Below are 19,597 nucleotides of genomic sequence, written 5' to 3' on the forward strand. Positions count from 1 at the left end.
AAAATAAATAATTTTTACAATTAATAAAGTATAATACATAATCTATTTATCACAAATGATCATCTTGATATATAAATGTAATATATAACATATGTATGCATTTAAAAATATTTTCAAAATCAGCAATATTTCATATAACTCATATCCATTCTTTCATCACTCTCTCATAGTCCTCTTCTTCAATAAATGGTTTATCTATAGACCTGTAACATAAGTTTCATTATTTTAGTTTACCGTGTTTTAAAATAGTTAAATATATATCGACATAAACTAGAAAAATATAACTCACTCTATCATTAGTTCTCCACAATATAAACATTCAGATGCTATTAAGTCATCAATGTCAGCCTTGATTTGGTCTTTTGTAGATAAAGATACAGATCTGACTGATCTAGTATCTTCAGGTTTATTTGAAAGAGCAGTGAGTTGTCTTTGAAGATCAGCTAGCTTCGTTCTCTGATCCATTGACAACATAGGTGTTAATGCAGCTACAAGGCAATCACTATGAAATCTGTGTCCACATGGAAATACGTAAAAAGGTCGTAGTAGTAATTGAACACCACAAGTATTACATGTATCTTTAGTATTTATAAATGTGCACCTAAAAAAATATAATAATGTCATAATGATATAATGATATCATATCATTAAATAATCTATTATTATTTATCGATTTACCTCGTTCTAAACTCTTGTATATCTTTCCTAATAAGTTCTGCTGCTTTTGTTGCTTCTTGCATTTCTTCCTTTAAATCTTGAATATGTTGATTATATTCCTGTCAAATACAATTAAAATAAACACTATCTGATCAATATTTGTAATGTTGTGTTAGCTATGTTAAATCTTCAGTGACAAGTTAGATATTTCGTCTCACGTAATTCATTGACATTTAGTGAGAAAGAAAGACACTCGAAATTTTGTAAAACTCTACTATTCTACTACTCTTAGCTTGTTAAATATACTTATTATTAGTCAGCTGACATCAACTAACATGACACTATTGTACATGCTATCTGAAAAATTATTTTACCTGCAATGAATTGCAAATAGCATCCTTGAAATGATCTATAGTAACAAAATCTGAAAAGAAAGGTAATATATCTTCTATTCTGACTATATCGCAATGCTGCAAAAATTCCATTGCTTGTTGTATGTCATCTTTTTCTCGAACTACATGTTCAGCTAGAATCACAGTATGTTAGAATTGGAATAAAGTATAAAATTAAAAATTTATATTTCTGATTACCAATTTTCAACCATAACTTTTTCCTTAATTCATCATCATGATCAGAGGGCATAGCAGCTATTTGTTTAGCAAGATCAACATTAATTGTTAAAGCTAAATCAACTGCTGTTGTCCACAACCCAAGTAAAGCAGACAGCTGTACACAAGCTTCTGTTAAACCAACCTCTTGGCACAATCGTAATGCATAATGCACATCATAATGTACCATATTTATATCTTGACCTAAAGTAAATTTATAAACATCCCATTAAAAATATTATTAAATTATAATATTAATGAAAATATAGTCTGAAAAATGACCTTGAGAGCTAATATAACGCATTACTTCGTCTCGTTTATAACGAGCATATAAAGATAATAGAAAATTATGAATTGCCTGTTCTTGACAACTTTGTTTATAAACGCAAAACTCTAAGTATCTTATTACTTCTTTTGCCTATAATAGTAAACATTAGTTAATTGTTATAAACACTAAAATCCAGATATAATAAAAGAGTAAATATCTTACATGTTTTTCATCACTATTACAAGATACTAAAGCTGGTAGAAGCTTAGATGGCTTTAATAAAGATCCTTGTGATATTAGAGCAGTCATTGTAGGGCGTGGTAATTCTTGTAAAAGAATCCCAGCAAACTGATAAAATAACTCTTTATTATTTTGGCTTTTCAAAACTTCAAGAGCATCTAAATAATTATTTTTATATAAATGCTGACGTATCACTTCTTCATAGTTGCAATGCATTATAGTTAAACGAATAAGATTGTCTTTATCACCATGACTTGCCATTAAATCATATATAGTGCTACGATTTCTTTTAATACATTCCTGAAATTAAAATAAACTTTTTTGTGCCAAACTTTTTTGCATAATACCATACTTGTTAATGATATTATTAATACCTCAACTTTTGGTATTGCAAGAAAGCTATCAAATTGTTTTTGTAATTCTAGATATTGTGGATCATGTAAATATGATGTATTGTTACTCCGTAATACACCCATTTGATTCATAAATAGTTCAATTACCCATACAACAATCATGGTTATTTGCGTTTTATCTTGTGTTTTTAACCCTTCAAGTTTCTAGGTACATATAAAATTAAATTATTTCAAGTACTTAAATTTAGAAAACTTAAATTAACGAATATAATACCTTTTTAAGAAATGTCTTTAAAGCATCTATTTGCCATTCCTGTAGAAATTTTAAGGAAATTACTTCAAATGACGAATGAGTATCTGCATATATAAGAGCACTTTTTTCATATTCCTTATTCTTAAAAAGCATTTCTGCTTGCTTTACGAGCACTTGATCTATATGTGCTGGATTATCTTTACAATATTGTTTTGCAAGTTCAAATTCACCTTTATCAACGTAGATCTATTTAAAAATAATATATGTATCTATTAATGTATACCATTAATTGATACTAAATATAGTAGTTTTACCTGCCAAACATTTCTATCTTCTTTATTAACTTTATATTTAAATACTGCTTTTTCGCTATAAGCCCATATGGAACGTGTTGCATAATCTTTAGTAATATTAAGTAATCCTCCCACTGCCTAGAAATTGAAATTTTCTTTCTAATGATACTATTCAAACATAATAATGACAGATCTTGTTATAATCATAATTCATTCTCCACATACATCATTATAAATGTCTTCGAATATCAAATCCTGATTTAAAAGCGACATGCCTTTTACACGGTCTGTATAAAGTAATAAGGCATGAAATTCTGTTAAAACAAAAGATAAGGGTGGAGTACTTGTTTGTGACGTATTGATCCCCATTAGACTTGCCTCAGGACAAATTAACATTTGTTGATTTGTTAACACACTTTTTGGATCTATTTTTGGATCAATCTAAATAAATGGAAGTTATAAAAGAAGTTTTACAGGAAAATATATATTAAAAGTAAATAACAATGAAATTATTACCTGAGCATAAAATATACCAGGTTCAGTTAACCAACCAAACGATTTTGGTAAAATACCAAGTGAAGGATAATAAAATTGAATTTTAGAATAAGGCAAATTATTTATTACTTCATTGAAGCTCTCTGTAAAAATATTGATTTGATTATAATCGTAAAATTTAATGAAGTATATATAGTAAAAATTTACCTTGTACATTCAAATATTTGTTAAAAATTTGTTGTAATAAAGGTTTTTCTTCTGGATTTTGTACTGCTCCAATATATTGATAAATTCGCATAAGAGTAGTAACAATAATCACATATTTGTCAGTATTTGGTATTTTATGAAACTCTAAACCAGTAATTGGTGGTTTACTATCCTTCCCTATATCAAATACCTAAAATAAGCAATTAAATATTGATTATATATCAATATAATGCAATACTATGGTATACCATGATAAAGTATGATTATGACATGAAAATAGCAGAAATAATAAGCACAGATTAAAATGATTAAGAGACCGCAATTTTGTATAAATATAATGCTCCATTACATTATTTTCAGGAGCTCAAAAATATCTTTGTATTTCTAGCATACAGTTGTTTTGCACATGCAAAAAATATAATTTCTAACTCACCAATCCTTCTACCTCTTTAGCACCATAAAGAGGTAAATAGTTAGGAAGCTTTGGACACAATGAATAATGATATAAGGGTAACACTTTTATTATTATGAAATGATAATGTTTATTGGCAATGACATTAAAATTTCATTTATGTATTTTATTTATACCTGACGCCAGTATTGTTCCAGGCTTGTATTAAATATTTTATCACCATCTAAACCAATTTCTGTTTCAAAAATGAGACCTTTTGAAGTTCCTAAGAGAATTGGACCTGTAGTAGTTTCGGAAGAATTTGAAAAGTTCCATCCAATGGCAGTGATCTCATGTCCCTTGAATTTACCTGCCTTAAATAAACAAATCTTGAAAACTATATTTCTTTTATAACAATATTTATATTACTATAAATTAATACAAGTTATATTACATATACTTAATTCATTATATTAGTTATATTTATTCGTCATATTTACCTGTTTTAATTTTGTTGTTTTTCTGTGTAAATAAAATAATTCAGGGGGAGAATTAGGAGGATCTTGAGATTTTGGAACTAGAGATATCAACAAGTGATTACCTAAAGGATCAAGAAACATTCTTGACATTTCCATATTCATTGCATATTTAGATATATCAATCTCTGGAAAAGAAACATGTTACGTATATCTTATGTTTTATATTATGATTCATTAAAGAAGAAGTACCTTCAGGTGAATCTGGATGTTTCATGTCAATACGTAAGAGGAGATTATTAGCCATGGCAATAACAATGATATTATTGTTAACAACAAGATGTAAAATTTTATCCGGTGGTAAAAAATTAACTTTCTGTTTAATAAAAATTGGGCCATCATCTAGAAATTTCATTTGGATAAATCCAGCAGTACTCTAAAAGCATAAAGAAAAAAATATTAAATGAAAATTTATAAAGTATTTGTATATATATATATATATATATATATATATATATATGTTATATATATTTTTAAACAAAATTATTATATGTAATATAAACTTACAATATCTGGACGAATTGGTGGTGTATATACTTGTTTTGATCTTTGAGATGCTTGCTCATACTGATCAAACATTGATGTCATTTTTATCACTCTATGTAAAACTGTTTACTCTACTACAATTAAATACACATTATAATTATGCTTCACAATTTGAAGCCTAATACTCTATTGTATTATGTTATATATTAAAATATAAGTATTTTAATTATATTTGTTACAAAATATTTGTATTGATGTGAATATCTAATGTACCTTTACAATGATAGTTTCAACAAAAATTTCATTCAACTTTAAATTAGTCGTTTTATAATTTATTGCATATTGAGTTATAATTCATTTTTAAATTAAATACATATATCGTTACAAATCAAATTAAACTTAAATTTACAAATATTAAATTTAATATATTTTTTTTTAAGAGACTAGTATTTGACAGCAACTTGACAAATTCAGTTGCATTGGTAACAATGATAAAATACAACCTGTATAGATAGAAAACTTAGATAAAGATATATATAAAGCTTAGGTGATTTGATATTATAAATTATTTACTATGCATAAATATCGTAATATAATTTTATGCGACAATAAACTATGGCAGAAAATTCATGTAAATTTTGCATTTTATTATATCGTTTTCTAGTATCGTTTTCTAGTATCTAACAAGTACTGTTGGTAAGGAAGGATATAGTGAGTAGTAAATGGTAAATAAGTAATTTGCAAACATCTATTAAGCATATAATCTAGGAAACAAATTTCAGAAGTACACTTGGCTATTTTTCACACAGTGTACGTTCTTATATATATTGGTTTAAAGGAATTTGCCGTGTCAATTCATAAATAATTTTTGCATTCTAAGAATCAACGTGCTTCTAACGCATTGTGTACGACGCAACTTCATTATATCTTTTTTACCAAATATACATTTCATCTACATATATTTTATCTCAATTATCTACTTTAAAGACGTAACAGAATAACAGTGTTTGTATTAGAGGTCGTTTAGGTGATATTAAAGTATTTTCTCTCTGGTAGTATTAAGGAATAAGTTCCAAATAATCGTTTAAATGTGTAGTACTAGTAAGATGGAAAATGAGAGTGATCCCGTGGTTAAAGAGGTTTGTAAGCGAATTTTTATTTTCTTTTCGGTTATTTAATTTTTAGGTTATGTTTAGGTTATGTTCCTTGCTTAAATTGTTATGATATTTATTTTATATAAACTAATTTTATAACTTAATAATGTGATTTTATAACGATAATGTATATATTTTAATTACACTGAAGTAAATTTGTGTTACACACTCGTAAATATTTTATTGCTGCATGAAAAATTTTTATTTTAAATAAATCCTTAAAAATAATGCATGAATAATAATAATTACATTCTTTTAATTAAATAATCAAACGAGGTAAAAGAAAAATTGAATATGAAATACAACATTTTTGGATTTTTTCCAGATTCCAGTGTTTCTTTCAAAAACACTCGCAGATAAATTATTTATTTTTCAATATCCCGTCCGTCCTTCTGGGGAAGGTTATGACAACACCACTTTCTTAAAAACTTCAATAAAGCCAGAGAATCAGGAAGTGCGCATAGAAGTAGCAATAGATACACATAGTGTCAATTATGATCAAAGTAAAGGCGAACAAATCGCAATAAATGCTGATGGAGATACAAACATTGATCAAGAAGATGATGAAAAGACATTTGACAAGTATTTTAAAGAATCCAGATATATAAATAAATAATTTATCTACCTTAGATGTATTATATATTATAAATTTTATATTGCAGTAATCTTATGGATAAAACAGTATTACAGTCTTCTCGTGCATTACCAAACTGTTCTAATTATGGAATTGGTATTTTCCAAGATGGAGAATTACATATAACACCATTAAGAGGAATTATTCAGTTGCGTCCAGAGTTTAACTATCTAGATAAAAGTGATAAATATGTAAGAGACGATGCCAAAAATATGGGTGAAGGTGACATCTGATTAAGATTCTATTGGTTTAATTTAATTTGATTGAAATATCTTCTTAATAATGGTAATCTTTAATATATATAGATTATGAAGAGGAAGAAGAAGGTCTAAAACAAGTCAATGTAGTCTTTGCTAGACAAAAGCCTGAGTTTATAAAAAAGAAGCAGGAGCAATCTTTTCAACATCATACCAAAAAAAGTTTAGAAGAAAGATGGATTCATACAAATTACGTTCCAGTAAATGGCGCTCAGGCAGAGGTTAATATTTTATCTTTAGTTGAATTTATTACTGAAATATTATATTAGACATTTATTAGAGATATATATTTTCAGCTTACACGTTTAGAAATGTTTTGTTCTGCTACTGATGAAACTGTAAATACGTTGAATATATCAACTGAACAATATATAGATCTGTTAGTACCACGAATAAAAGATGAATCGAAGTCAGGTATTACTAATCCAACTACATCTATCAATTATATTAGAACTTTACCTCTTCTTGATCAAGTTAAAACACTTATGAAAGATGGTTAGTATCTTCAAGATCTATCTGTATTTATTTTAGGTTACTATGTAGTAATGATAAAAATTTGTTTTACAGCCAAAGTAATATCCTTTGCACAGTTGAGGTTAATTTTATCACCAGATCAGGAAACAACAGCTGTTTTAAAATATTTGCAACAAGTAGCAGTTTTAGTACAGGGAAATTGGGTCGTAAGTAGTGAACTTCTGTATCCAAAGGATAGTATATCATCACACAATGGTATTCCTGCTGAACTTATGTGTAGAGCTAGGGATTATGTCGTAAGTGTTACGTTTATTAAATAATTTATGAAAAATTTATATAGAATATTATACTAGCGACTGCGCAATTTCAGTTATTGTCATTTACGGAACACGAATTCCTAAAGCGAAAAACAATTTCATCTGTTATTAAATTGCCTCCTGATGAAATTAAAGAAATATTTACAAATTTAGCAGTACATGAACCTAAGAAAGGATGGCATTTAGTCATTCCACCTACTAAAGAATTTATTGAAAGGTATTAAGATGATTTTTATCTTAGAAATAAGAAATATCAAATTTTTCTACTTTATTTGCTGAATCTAATTTATTCGATAGGTATCCTGAAATTGCACAAAGACAAGAAATGTTTTGGGAAGCAAAACGAAAACATCTCCGCGAAGCTATGGAAGTTCACAATCAAATTCCACAACGTCAAAGACGGAAATCAAACAGAGAATCTGTTGGATCTGAAAATGAAGAAAGAAACGTGGGACGCGGACGGAAAACGTTAAGAGATTCTTCAATGTCCGATAATGATAGTGTAATGGAACCAGTAAAACATAAAAAAACTATTCGATCCCGCAAAGCATCTGAAACCACGTGACCAAAGTTGATGCGTGATTAACATTAACTAACATATTCCTATACATTGTTGATATATTGAAAATTGTGAAAAATTCATCTGGATTATGTTATTACATCATATTTGTTTAGATTCACTGCCAAAATTTTACGATATATTTGTATTGTAAATTATTTAAGTAAAATATTTTCTAGTCCCAGTTGACTGGTCTAACAAACGATAATACAGAGTCCAAAAATGAATCAGAAATTTCATGCAATGAAATGTAAAGAAATTTTACACCTTATTGCTGTATCTGTTTATTTAAAAGGTATGCCTTTGGTTTCTGTATGTCGTGCATAATATAACATTTAGTTCACTTTAACTGTTTATTGAAAGATATGGATAAACAACAAATATTTGCATGGTGATCATGGAAAATTTGTTTGTAAATGTTACACTATCGACAATGAATGAATAGCGTAATATAACAGAATTGTAGAAAATATTCACTTATTGTTTCCAATAGTTCCAGCACATCGTTGATCGATGAGGCATTGAAAGCATTGACTGAGAAATGACTGATGTTTTTTATTTTATTAAAAATATTTTTTACGAATGAAAATAATATAATATGAAATCATAAATAATATTAAGTAGGAACCTTTGTATAAAATATTAAAATATGAAATAAAATATGTACGTATTTATTACTGTAATGTTCGATGTGTACATGCTTGTAGCTGAAAAAGCATTATTATGAATTCCTTGCGTCTTCCATCTATTCTAGTTTATTGTTTAGACGGTATTGTATAAACTACTAATTTTTACTTTATTTCAATTTCTATATTTAAATATTTGTACAGATAACCAGTAGATATTGAAGAAAAACACTGTTATATGATTTTATATTGCTATTATATTTTAAAAGTTATTCCTCGACTGCGTAAAAAGTAGTACTTGTGTAAAAACAGGAAACACTAATAAAAGTTAATGCAGCTATGTAAACATCTAATTAATCTGCAAGCATCTAATTACAGCACAAGCATTATGTAATCTTTCTATCTTTATCTCATTTTGTATCCTTCTTTCTATGTAGCATATTTATCATAAAACATTATTTCATTTTTTCTAAGAAAATTATATTTTAAAGAGTTTTTGATTTATTTACATATTCAGTTTTGATTTCGGATATCTTACCTACATTTCAAGTCTTACTTATTCCTGGAGTCTTTACAAAGATTATGCTTTTCGAAATCAACGACAAAAAAAAAGGAAAGAAATTTAAACATATCTCTTCAAGAATAAATTTCAAAATTAACAAGGTAGCGTGCTATGGATTTGATTCCTCGTATTTGCATATCGCAGAACGTTAACATAAGTTATTCTCGTGAATGGAAAGAATGCCGTCTATGCATAAAGGTGACGGTCATTCACCTGAACTACTAGCAATTATTGCAATGTAAGATATCTAAAGAAGAAACTGACAGAACCAAACAGAATGAATAAATGCCTGCAGTTGGCAGACTAAAGTTCACCTTCCGCCTAATTACGATTTTCATCTCGTTCTCCTCGTTTTTCTCATTTTCCCCTTTAATGGTCCATTTGCGTACTACAGGGGCGGAACGGAGGGCGAACACACTTTCTCCTGCAAGTCTGACAGCTGGTGAAAGTATTTCTTACGCTTTTATACGGCCGGAGCACCCAAATATCTGTTACTCTATCAGTACCACGCCTCCCTATAAATGATAAATTCATTTTCAAACAATTCATTGAAAGATTATGATATAATACAATCGTCATAAACGATATTATATTTACTCATTGAAACCACATTAATCAGAATATTTCAATCAAGATTTAATAAGAAATTTTTACATTACGTATTAATTGTTTAATTATTAATTAATGGTATTTATGTCGATACTCTTTCGACATTTCTGTCATGAAAAAATGTAGTTAAACTGACAGCAACGTGAAAGTTGAAGATTTGAGATCAAATGTTCGATGATGTACAATGAAAAGGCTAAAGGAGCGATTCATCGAGAACAATGAGGAGTTAATACATTGTTTAACTATAACGGTGTGCGGTACATTCATATACGGAAAACGCATTTTATTCTTTAACTTGGCGATCTAAATTCAGTTGCAGTTAGTAGAAACCGGTTTGATATCTGAAAAAAGCCAATTCTCTTTGACGAGGTCAATTTTCTAAGGAACGAACGCACCAGGGTTTGAAGTATACATATATGTAACTGGAAATGAACAGAATTCACTGTTCGATATGTTATCCATGAAGAACAAAGTAGGTACGAAACGTGTGGGTGAAACTTGTTTCAGCCGAAGAGCAGTTTCAAACACAATACTAATTGCTCGATCGAACGAATTATTGCGACACATTTGAACTAGAATTTAAGCAAGAAAAATATCAAAAGTTTCGTTAACATGTATACTTTGATGAATTGTGACAAAGATAATGTTTGGATCAAGCTTATGAACATGAAATATGCCAATTACACACATGCAAGTATACAAGTATAGCTATACCGAAAACTACACACTTCGTTGACAAGAAAAGGAAAAGTTACAGTATGAAGAACAAGGAGAGGCAAAGAAAGTGAATGACGGCCGAATCTTGGAGGGATCTCGTCGATCGCATCAATCGAAAGGAATCACTCCTCGATTTCCGTCAAGTGAAAACAATGACCTTCGATAGGCGTCTCTGCAAGAAAGAAAGTCCACGCGATCCGTTTCCATACGATTTCAATAAATTACACGCTAAGCAGTGCGTTGAATTCAAGGGGGAGAGGCGATTCACGCTGCCGAAGAGTCAAGAAATCGAAGAAAAGAGATCGAAAGTTTCTCAGTGGGCGTGAATTTTGACTTGTTCTCCCTACTCTTCGGTTCACCCAGGCACTTACCGATTGATTGACGTACAATCCAACGATCATGTCAAAATCATTGGTTCCATTTACAAAATCCATATCATTATATAACGTTAACGTTTTAGAACCGTTAAGTTAAAAATTGATATCTTAGAATGTAATGTACTCGAGAAATTAAACTGAGAAACTAATTGAAAAGCGAATAAGTGCATAAGAAGAAAGGAAAGAATACAAGACCTTTTTATGGATGTAATCAAGATATGGATTCTGCGTGAAAGGCAATTAAATTAAGTACGGATAAAGCAACCTACTTTCGACATTTCAGTAACACAGTGTGCAGCTTACGATTTAGGTGAAAAGCAATTAAAGTGTATATCTGTACGTCGTGCATACGAAGAGATACAAAAATGCATGCAAATAGGCCAATGATACGCAAAAAAACAACTTCAGCTCATCGTTATTTATCACAAGTTCTTGTCTCAAATTCTTATACCATTTGCTGCTTTAAGATTTTCAAATGACAATAAAAAATTAATAAACGAACATAGAATAGCCTGTCGATGATAGATAGCCAAACTCCAACAGTTTGTAAAATCAAAATAAGCAGTTCATTGATACACATAAAGATTAAAGTCACGTTTATTGAATGCAAATAAAGTTTTAGCAACGGCGTAAAATTTGAGTCGTCGAAATACGGCGACCTACTATCGGAAGAAAATTTTCATGTAGTGCGTGGTAGAAAGCCACTTCACCTGATTTCGTTGGGACCCCATTGCTATTGAAAATACTTTGCGGAAACGACCGGATGTGAATTCTCGTGTGTATAAAAATAAAAAGTATCAAAAGGCCGTAGCTATCGGTGACGTAAGAATTGCATCCAACCGTGCAATCAACCGCTTTTTCTTCAGATGCTTCGTTAAAATCTCATTAACCATGAAAATACATCCATTGGTATACAAATATTGCCAATAATTATGTTCACCTTTATCTATTCTTTCTTAATTCCACTGATAGCTTTCGACATTCGTGTGGAAAAAACGTAAGGAATTTCACTTAAGAATTTCTGATTTAACGCAGCTCTGTTTCACTTTCTTGAATTGCCAGATAGGTATCGTGCTTTAACTGCAATCGATTACATATCATAGTACAATACCTGCTTCGTTACGTATATACATATAAATTCCACGTTTAACGTAATTAGCTTTCTATTATTTCCGATTCGATTTTTACGATTTATATCCTATATATCATATGATACAATTTGACATAGTAGAGCACGTTTGTAAAGCTTTTCGACGATGAAATATGATCCAAAATTCTACTTCGCATCCTACTTCATTAATTAAAATCTCTGTCCATTTTACAAGATTTATTTTGGAAATGCGTGGGCGAAAGGAACGAATGGATAAAAGAAACTATTTAGCGTTCCGCGAATAAAGCCACGCGAAACGAAATTAATGCTTGAAATGAAAATGGAAAGTCAGAGAGAAAAGATTTCAGCTTCAAAGTAAGCCAAAGAAATTATTTTACCGTTCGCGGCACATGAAAACTTTTTCACTGTAAACATCCACGCCTTCTTCTACTAATCACAATTTCAGAAGACTACGTTTAATTTAGTTCCAAATCATCTAAATCTAAGGTAAATTGCATTTACCCATAAATGTCCCATTCTGAACATTACACTTAATTATATCATTAGGACTGTTTCACTGCATCATCCGATATAATCCGACAAAATAAAGTTAGAGTAATTCACAGTTATATTTTTATACCATTACATCAAATTCATCTTGCTCATTGGATTGATATGGCATTGATCATTTTTCGCTGTTTAATATCACCATTTGTGGACCAAAAATTTTGGAAAACACATCGATCTACAATGTACATCGATCAATGTCTCCCACTACCCCAAAGCGAACCCAGATATTACTTGGTGGAGGTAACTTTCAGCGAGACACGCTATATAAGAGGATGAGGAACCGGCCGGCCAAGATAAAGCTCGTGTGTTGTCAATCGTGCTGTTACTCCTCTACCTCCGTCGTTGACAGGTAAGTGGGGTAAAAAGTACGTTTCGAAAGATTTGAGAAAGGGAAGAAGTCAAAAATGTGGGATTAGTGACAAATAATAATAGAACAGTGCAAGTGTTTTCCATTGGAAATCCAATGATCATTTCTCGACTTTTCATCTGTGTATCATTGATGTTCTTCTTTTTTGAACGTGCGAATAATCATTTGGAACGATTAACGACGAATAAATAATCCGGATGATATTTAACAATATTCAACATAGTAGATTCGAATACCAATGTGTATTGCAGTAGTAGTAGATAGGTCTATGAAAATATTATGAAAAATTTTGCGAAATTATCGTCGTTATGCATGGCGGAGCAAAGATTATGGCACGTGCCCTGGAAACGGGAAAGGAAACCGGTTGTGCGAGGGCGATCAGGAACTGCAAGTTAGGAATTTATGAAAGATTTTAGTCGCATTAGTTGATCGATCTGTTATTACATCGAACTATTTTATCAGTTATTCGTGATTCGTAGAATCTAGAGTAGGGTAGTTCATTTTAAACATTTTTAAGCTTATATAATATCATTTTATTACATTATATAATATTTATTAAAAATAAAATTATTCTTTCAAGACTTCTTGTAATCTTAAAATTCTGGAGCATAGAATACGAGAATAAAAACTCTGAAGACCGCAATTTTGATCTACTTTGAATCAAAAAAAAAAATGTCGCCACAAAAATAAAGTCTGCTCCAGATTTCCGTAAGAACATGTCCAAGTCTGACAATCGGCCGACCAGTTACGTATGCCCTCTACTGATTATATTATACCGTCGCGTTCCTCTCGTTTGTAGTTGTCCGACAACTATCTCTTTTTTCATTATGCAATTGCTTTCTTTGATATGGTTCGAGAACCCCCTGTAGATCAGCTTCCAGTCTCAAGCATAACTTCGTTGAAAACAAGAAATATTTCTTTTAAAAAATCCAAAAATTAATTTCGACAATAACTTGGATCGTTCCCATTTTCTCACATTTATTGCAAATTAGTCACAATTATAAAAGTAAATCAATCTCAGTTAATATCTATTAAAAATCATATGATCCATCGTGCTGAATCTACATTTTTAATTCAAAGCAGTCAACCTTGAGAAATTTTAGCAATTTATTACAGGAGATTTCATTGAATGAAACTAATCGTTGCCATAAATACATCCAAGTAAAAAAGAAACTAAATTCGCACAATTACGTTCTGAGTAATCTCTGAAAATTTCTCTAATTATTAAGATATGTTAATTACGTTTGATCATGTACCAGCATGCGGAGAAAGTTTCTACGATTTTTTTTGATCAACGATATCGGAGAAACTGAAATAGAAATGAAACATGAAAAATTAGTAGTGGCGATCGAATTCCTGACATCAAGTTCTATCGAATCCTCGATCGATGTCCTTTCCAGTCGCGTACCTTGAACGATATTGTTTCGCGATCTGCATATATACTCTTACACCATAACATAATTTGCAACGCTTTAGACAGATACGTTCCCATTTTTCTCCGGATAGTACCATTTTTACACGCAGACCCTCTCACTTTCACTCGAGGCTACCAATCGAAACAAGTTTGCGACTGACTCTTTAACGATCGGCCGGTTCGCGGACTTACGCCTAGTAAAGACAAGATTCTCATTAAGAGTGACATTTTTTCCGTTACCCGTAGTTGCTACTTATTGACCACTTTGTTTCTTTAAATGGACTGGTCAATCAAGTAAATCACCGCAACGGAATTACGCGATGACCCGGGATCCCATACGAGAAACGGGTTGCGTAAAAGTTGTATTAAGTGAGGAAAAAGCAGGTTACATTTGATCTTTGTAACAGGCTCAGGAAACCTTTTCCAATACTCGTTTCATTCGGGTTTACTTTTTCAAAAAAAAAAAAAAATTAAAGGTTTTCACCAGTGATCTATGCAAGTAACTATTTCGCTGATATTATAAAATTTGATATCACCTATCCGGTTGTATCTGTACTGGATTGCATTTTTAATTCAAGAGTAATGAGTATGAAACACATAACGGTTCGAAACTTTTAGTATTGTAAATGCTTTCCTGTGAAATAGCCTATTTTATAAGAAATAGGGTATTTGTAAGAAGCAAGAGTAAAGGGATATTTATTACAATTTTTGTTTCTTAGTTACAATTTATTTAGTATGTTAAAGATAAAGATCGCTTTGATTTCTCAATTTATCAATCTCCGTATCTCGATATCTTTTCGCATCTATCACATCTGTACAAGAGATTTCTCTTAACAACTGACAGATTATTACCACTGAGATGTCGGAAGATTCACTCTCGTAAGTCGAGCCTTTCAAATTTATCGAAAGCCCCGGATCTCTCGCGATACATCGTCATCACCGTTACGAATGAGATGTTTCCAACGAATCGTGAAACCACTATCCATGTTTTACGCACTTAGAAAGTAAGGTGCTTTCCACGACCATTATCGGTAGAAGTGTAAACGGATGTATTTCTTTCAAGACAAACAATAGGCTGTCACCAAAAAATCGATAAGTTTAACGAACTCTTCCTACGTTTAATAAATACTATAAATATTGATCATTTCGTTAAAGTATATTTATGTAGAAAGTAACTAGTTCCGCTTCCTTTGAACAAGTATACTTATACGTTTACATGTATGTGTGTAAGTGTATTTATCGATTAGGTTATTTTACTATATTTCTCGCGAATATTTTAGGTCATCGACATGCATGATTTCAGTGCATTTACAGATGGTCAGCTGCGAATGAATCTGCTAAAAAGTTAACAGATATGTACCACTTTTCTAACCAATGATTTATTCTCCTATCTCTCCATCAACCATTTCTCATTTCTAATACATCCATACCTGCGGGTGAAATTGTAATGATATATTTGATTATTAAACACTGGAAGATTGCCCCTACTAATGTCGTTATTAATCAATTCAAACGTAAAAAGAATTACGTAAAAGATGTTGAAAAATAATCAGTCGCACGCGATGCGATTACAAGGTAATAAATGAGATCGATTAATTTATAAATGATGATAATAATTTCGTGTGAGATGAACATCAGCTTTACGTAAATCTAATGAAATATCGCTGCTTTTCACTTCGGCTCGGCTATAGCGTTTTATGGAGAGCATCAAGAAGCAAGGTCGCTTTCCCTTGCATATGTCCGCAGCAAATGGGATAAATTTTCTCTCTGTACTACATATCGAAAAATATATCACACGCGTCATCCTGAAGAGTGAAAAACTGACGTGGATCACTTAACGGAACTCTCACGATTTCCATTTGTAGAATGTATTGGCTGTGTCTAGCGGCATTAGCTGCAACTGCAGCAGCACAAGGATCTTACGATCTAGAACCAAGAGTGCCTTATCCCGGCAAATCGTCCAGTTTAGGGCCACTCTATTCGTCTGGCCTTAGCGCTGGTCAAGGTTTCCGCGATAACAGCTACGAGGATAACATTGTAACACCTACTCCTTCTCCGACGCCTGCCTTCAGAAATCCCAGCAGTCAACCACCTGTAAGTAATAAAATTATAATTTATTCACGATGCATTAGGTTTTATACATATGAAAATTACAGGAGAAAAATATTATAAGTACGAATTGCTCTTACTTATCTTCATAATGAATCTTCATATGAAACGAGGACATGTAGGATTTGAGAATTTTGTTGTAAATTGTCAAACTTTTAAAGATACCAATCCTGAAGATAAAGAACTGCGATGACTATTCCGAAATAATAATTTTTTAAAATGGTATTAGAAACATTCTGTCAGTACTGAGTAATAATAAAAGATGGAAGTATATATTTTCTTTTTTTTTTTTTTTTTTTTTTTTTTTTTTTTTTTTTGAGAAGAGAAACTAAATATTTCTGATGTTATGACAACGATTGTTACTTTTATCTAATTATAAACATGTATAAAATTAAAATTATTACTTGCAACGAAAACAGTTACGTCATATAATATTGCGCCTGTCGCTACATGTTGCGTAACAACTTACGTAAAAATAAGTTACTTTCAATTGCTTTAACGTATCGACTCGCGTACCTTTATATATTACCATGCATAACCGCGTAAAAAGAACGCATACTTTCATGAATGATCCAAGAAGCACAAGATGAGTTTGATTGCTCTTGAATATAAATACAGGTACTTTTCATTTGCGAGCATTATTCTTTTATAGCTATACCGTAAACCATCGGGCCCACCTCTCGATCAGGCAGCTATCAGAGTGAATGGACCACCACGTGGTGGTATTCTTCGTGGTGGACAACCACAAAATGCTCGGGTAATTATATTTCTTTAATATCCATTCAAAGCAAATTATACAGTTGTCATTTAAAAAATTTTGAGGAATATCGATGTACAGGTGAAACTGTTACGCTTTTGTATCTCACAATAAGTGAAAGTAGTCTAAGAAATTCTTGCATCTATTGTTTGCAGTTCCACTCAATAAGCTTATGTAATAGTCAGTCATTACGATGAAAAGAAAGAAATGTTCTTGAAGAAGTAAAGCATTTTTGTTTTGTCTGTGATTTCCAATAATTACGTATTTCGTTGCCACCCCAGAACGACTATTGAAATTAAGTAATAATTTTGTAGTAAATCGTTGAGCTAATTTTAAGAAAGATTTCAGCTACTATTTTTCAAAGAATACAACAGAGAAATGAAATGTCTTACATAAATGGTTTAGTAGCTACTTTGTTCGCATTACAACATGTATAATGCTTCAAATTGTATTCGAAACCTAAAGGAAGCTGAAGAATTGGAAGAGAAAGAAGAGCCCGATCGTTTGACTCTTCTTTTACCACAAAGTAAATTCGATTGTGTGAACAAGCAAACGGGCTATTATGCCGATGAAGATCTTAATTGCGAAGTCTTCCACTATTGTCAAGACAACGCGAAACACTCTTGGATCTGTCCCGAAGGATTTACATTCCATCAGGTAATTTTCAGCAGACACAATCTTTAAATAGATCTACTCTCCGCAACGCAAGAATGCGAGACACTTTCCACACCTGTTCTATTCCGTAATTACACGAATAGTGACCTTTTATGCGTAATCTGAGCTGCTGCAAGTGAAAACGTTGACGAATATAAAATTCGCGTGATCGTGCAAACAGCCAAGTTTGAATATCACTGATAAGCAAATTTCACTTCTCTCATGCTTTGGCGCGCGTTTTCACCATACCTCTTCCGGTTTTCTGTACCCGGACAAGCAGGTGGATAAGGCCAATCATAAATCGCACATTTAATCGCCCGATACCAGTGCGCCGTTATACGTTTCCCAGATAATCTACTCGCGTTCCTTTTCTCGGTAGGAGAGATACAAATAAAAATGCGCCGTTAACTATCCCACGAAATTCCTTTCTCTCCTTAAACCTCGAGACAGTTACAGATCTCTGTTACAGGTTCATCTAATTTGCATGCCTCCGAGTGGAGACATCAATTGTAAAAAGAGTTCGCAGTACCATTTCGTCAACGAGTACCTTTACAAACCATTGAACTTGGCTGAAGCTGAGAACAAACCCAACGTAACCTTGAGATACAGCGAAAGATACTTCCCAACAGACATTCACCCGGACGAGCGCGAGGCTGGTGACTATCAGATTACTCCTTCTGCACCTATTCGCCGTCCTACTCCACCTGTAAGATTTTATTTACATGCTACCACCTTGAAATGTAAAATAAAGGGAGATAAAAATGTGAGATATGTATCTATAGGTGTATGCGAGTCCCCAACCTACGTTGAATAGTATTCCACCGTCAGCACGTCCACAACCAACGGGTCTTCCTCAATTTCGTTTACCCGTGAACCAAGTTTTCCGCAGTCCCGAGGAAGTGAACATTCCTCTTCAACATAGACGCCCGCAACCTCAACACCAGCCTGTGAGAAGATTCCCTCAAGTACGACCTGATGACGAAGAGTACGAATAAATTCAATCGGCATTCCTTTGATAATTATCATCCATCGTCGCAATCATCGTCACATTTCTGTCGTTAATTATATCACATCTGGTGTCATCATACATCTTTCGTTGAAATTACAAAGAAAAGACAAAAGCACACTCTGGAGTAATTATTATATTTATTCGAATAAAGTATAGTTATAGTTCTATGAATTAATTGTATAATATATAAATCGTTTCTGCATTTCATATTCTTATTCTGTAGAAATCTGACAATTATTTTTAGATTGAAAACGATTGATATCCGGATTTATAATTGATATGCTGAATTAGATATGAAATTATATTTATGGATATTGTAAACATGCTAATATATGTATAATCAACATTAGTTTAACAGTGATAACCAATAAATTGTTATTACGTTATCTTTAATAACGCGTGTTACTTTAGAATGTTGCTATTATGAATATCTTTGAAATGCGTGCTGAGAATTCCAAAAACAAGCAAAATTTATATAAGACGCGCTTAAAGTTATGTGCGCGGAGAAATAGTCAATTATCTGTTTAAACGAGTTATGTATGGTATAAAATATG

General features: G+C 31.5%; 3 protein-coding genes across 6 annotated transcripts; 2 read left to right on the plus strand and 1 right to left on the minus strand.

Annotated features, from left to right (window-relative positions):
- Nucleotides 1-24: 24 nt before the first annotated feature.
- On the minus strand, nt 25-5,494 carry LOC132913606 (vacuolar protein sorting-associated protein 18 homolog). 4 transcript variants are annotated; one of them, XM_060972041.1, is made up of 19 exons: nt 5,291-5,494; nt 4,809-4,921; nt 4,494-4,677; nt 4,266-4,429; nt 3,963-4,139; nt 3,808-3,855; nt 3,375-3,564; nt 3,189-3,310; nt 2,898-3,113; nt 2,694-2,810; nt 2,401-2,625; nt 2,148-2,330; nt 1,756-2,073; nt 1,548-1,683; nt 1,248-1,469; nt 1,032-1,183; nt 679-776; nt 290-601; nt 25-203 (listed from the first exon to the last, which is right to left on the minus strand). In XM_060972041.1, exons 2-19 carry the CDS (start codon nt 4,887-4,889, stop codon nt 140-142), a joined length of 3,009 nt encoding a protein of 1,002 aa, XP_060828024.1. In that variant the 5' UTR covers nt 4,890-4,921; nt 5,291-5,494; the 3' UTR covers nt 25-139. The 4 variants fall into 4 exon arrangements, with proteins under 4 accessions (XP_060828024.1, XP_060828025.1, XP_060828027.1 ...); XM_060972042.1 differs by lacking the exon at nt 5,291-5,494 and adding an exon at nt 5,061-5,283; XM_060972044.1 differs by lacking the exon at nt 3,808-3,855.
- Nucleotides 5,495-5,674: 180 nt separating this feature from the next.
- LOC132913607 (DNA-directed RNA polymerase III subunit RPC5) lies at nt 5,675-9,148 on the plus strand. Its single transcript, XM_060972045.1, has 8 exons — nt 5,675-5,926; nt 6,267-6,523; nt 6,604-6,797; nt 6,881-7,053; nt 7,129-7,327; nt 7,400-7,602; nt 7,677-7,840; nt 7,921-9,148. The coding sequence occupies exons 1-8, from the start codon at nt 5,876-5,878 to the stop codon at nt 8,186-8,188; spliced, it is 1,509 nt and encodes a 502-aa protein (XP_060828028.1). The 5' UTR covers nt 5,675-5,875; the 3' UTR covers nt 8,189-9,148.
- Nucleotides 9,149-12,976: 3,828 nt separating this feature from the next.
- LOC132913111 (uncharacterized) lies at nt 12,977-19,110 on the plus strand. Its single transcript, XM_060971087.1, has 6 exons — nt 12,977-13,082; nt 16,380-16,608; nt 17,276-17,380; nt 17,846-18,037; nt 18,504-18,740; nt 18,817-19,110. Exons 1-6 carry the CDS (start codon nt 13,006-13,008, stop codon nt 19,027-19,029), a joined length of 1,053 nt encoding a protein of 350 aa, XP_060827070.1. The 5' UTR covers nt 12,977-13,005; the 3' UTR covers nt 19,030-19,110.
- Nucleotides 19,111-19,597: the final 487 nt, after the last annotated feature.

Source organism: Bombus pascuorum, chromosome 13 (genome assembly GCF_905332965.1).
Source record: "Bombus pascuorum chromosome 13, iyBomPasc1.1, whole genome shotgun sequence".
Taxonomy (NCBI): domain Eukaryota; kingdom Metazoa; phylum Arthropoda; class Insecta; order Hymenoptera; family Apidae; genus Bombus; species Bombus pascuorum.